Source organism: Etheostoma cragini, chromosome 10, assembly GCF_013103735.1.
Source record: "Etheostoma cragini isolate CJK2018 chromosome 10, CSU_Ecrag_1.0, whole genome shotgun sequence".
Taxonomy (NCBI): domain Eukaryota; kingdom Metazoa; phylum Chordata; class Actinopteri; order Perciformes; family Percidae; genus Etheostoma; species Etheostoma cragini.
The window spans coordinates 8,647,215-8,649,127 of record NC_048416.1 but is presented as its reverse complement, the minus strand read 5'-3'; the positions used below and the strand labels follow the sequence as shown (position 1 = coordinate 8,649,127).

Below are 1,913 nucleotides of genomic sequence, written 5' to 3'. Positions count from 1 at the left end.
GATTGGCTGCTTAGAAATTAAGTGTTAACGAGCAGTTGGACAGGTGTACCTAATAAAGTGTCCGGTGAGTGTATATATCATGAGTATTGACTCTTTGCCGTGTCTTCCTCCTTGCGTCCTTGGCCCTGCAGCACGCAGGAAACATCAAGGAAGCCACTCGGTGGATGGACGAGGCTCAGGCCCTGGACACCGCCGACCGCTTCATCAACTCCAAGTGTGCCAAGTACATGTTGAAGGCCGGCCTCATCAAAGAAGCCGAGGAGATGTGCTCCAAGTTCACGAGGGTAAGAGACAGTGAGAGTGCACGTTGAATAGGGCTACGTACCGAATTTCTGTACTTTTTATGCACTGACCGGCTTTTTAGTATTGAGTATCGAAAATATCTCATCGTTTTATACCCAATTTCAACACCTAAGGAGTAACTCTCATCTGTGTCAGTGAGTGGATAAGCATGCAGAATGCTTGCAAATCTAATTGGGGATAGACCAATTATGGACCCGAGCCGTTTTTTGCCAGTTTGGAGATTATCTGAATCTGCGTTTTATTTGCCTGATAACTAAAAAAGGTAATGAATTTGGTGTGATTTGTGGCCCTTTTGCTGCGTGTCATCCCCTCTTTCTCTCCACCCTTTTCTGTCTGTCCACTGTCAGTATTGAAAAAAGGGAAAAAGAAAAAATAGGCCCCCCTGTGCTAACAGGCAGTTACCATGGAACGCAGCAAAGGTGGCGTTAACCTACACTAGCATCTAGCATAGGCTTTTTCTCTTGCTAACAGTAACAAAAGGCACACAATAACTCTAACACAAATCCAGATGGCAGGAGGACAGCAACTCCTGTTTTCTGCAAGTTCAATAACTGTTTTTTTCAAAGTCTGGTGGCTTTGAAGAGAGCATAGATCGATAAATTAAAGCTTCAGTTCCTTTGAGTGCAAAGTAAACCGGTAAAAAATATTTTAAAAAATGTTAAACATAAATATAATTACATAAAGGGATACTTAACTTAAACCAGCTCTGTGTCATGGCAGTCTGTGTGCAGAGGGACGACAGCTATCCGTTTGTTATTACCCCGTTTTTTTTCCCCAGAGAGTTTAACCACCCTTGTTTTGTTTTTGTTACCTGGGCTATATTTCCCCCACCCCACCCCATACCCCATGACAAACTTCTTGTCCTATTTGGATTATTTGTTTTTATTCAGAAGCACAGCAGGCAGACTTCACAGCGAGGTCCTCATTTCTGTTTACTCAATTAGAGCTCTGTGTGTGTGTGTGTGTGTGTGTGTGTGTGTTTGTGTCTGTCTGTGTGTGTCTGTGTGTGTGTGTGTTTTTCAGGAGGGGGCGTCTGCAGTGGACAACCTGAATGAGATGCAGTGCATGTGGTTCCAGACAGAGTGTGCCTTGGCCTACAAGGCCATGAATAAGTTTGGAGAGGCCCTGAAGAAGTGCCATGAGATTGAGAGGGTAAGCTTCTACCCTTTTACTATAACGAACATCTCCTCCACTCCAACGTCTCTACCTTTGGACTTGGCAGAATTGGCCCCATTTAAACTCAAAAATGTATCTTGTATACTTAATTCAAAAGTATTGTGCTCCTTTCTTTCTCTCTCTCATCAGCATTTTGTGGAAATCACAGATGACCAGTTTGACTTCCACACGTACTGCATGAGGAAGATGACGTTGCGCTCCTACGTGGACCTGCTGAAGCTGGAGGACGTCCTGCGGCAGCATCCGTTCTACTACAGAGCGGCTCGGACCGCCATCCAGATCTACCTGGTCCTGCACGACAACCCTCTGGCTGACGACAGCAAGGAGAGCCAGGCAGACACCGGTCAGTCTGTCTGTGTGTTACAGTCAAGCAGTATGACACCAGCTGGGTTTTATTTGTATATCACAAAGTAAGGAAACACTGGATCCAAAGC

At 45.1% G+C, this 1,913-nt stretch overlaps 1 protein-coding gene across 1 annotated transcript in view; it reads left to right on the top strand.

Annotated features, from left to right (window-relative positions):
* Window positions 1-1,913, top strand: part of LOC117951217 (N-alpha-acetyltransferase 15, NatA auxiliary subunit-like) — an 18,978-nt gene that overhangs the window by 11,058 nt on the left and 6,007 nt on the right. The window contains exons 12-14 of the mRNA XM_034882836.1: window positions 132-284; window positions 1,327-1,455; window positions 1,609-1,822. Coding sequence (XP_034738727.1) covers window positions 132-284; window positions 1,327-1,455; window positions 1,609-1,822 — 496 coding nt within the window. The remainder of the gene's footprint in view (window positions 1-131; window positions 285-1,326; window positions 1,456-1,608; window positions 1,823-1,913) is intronic.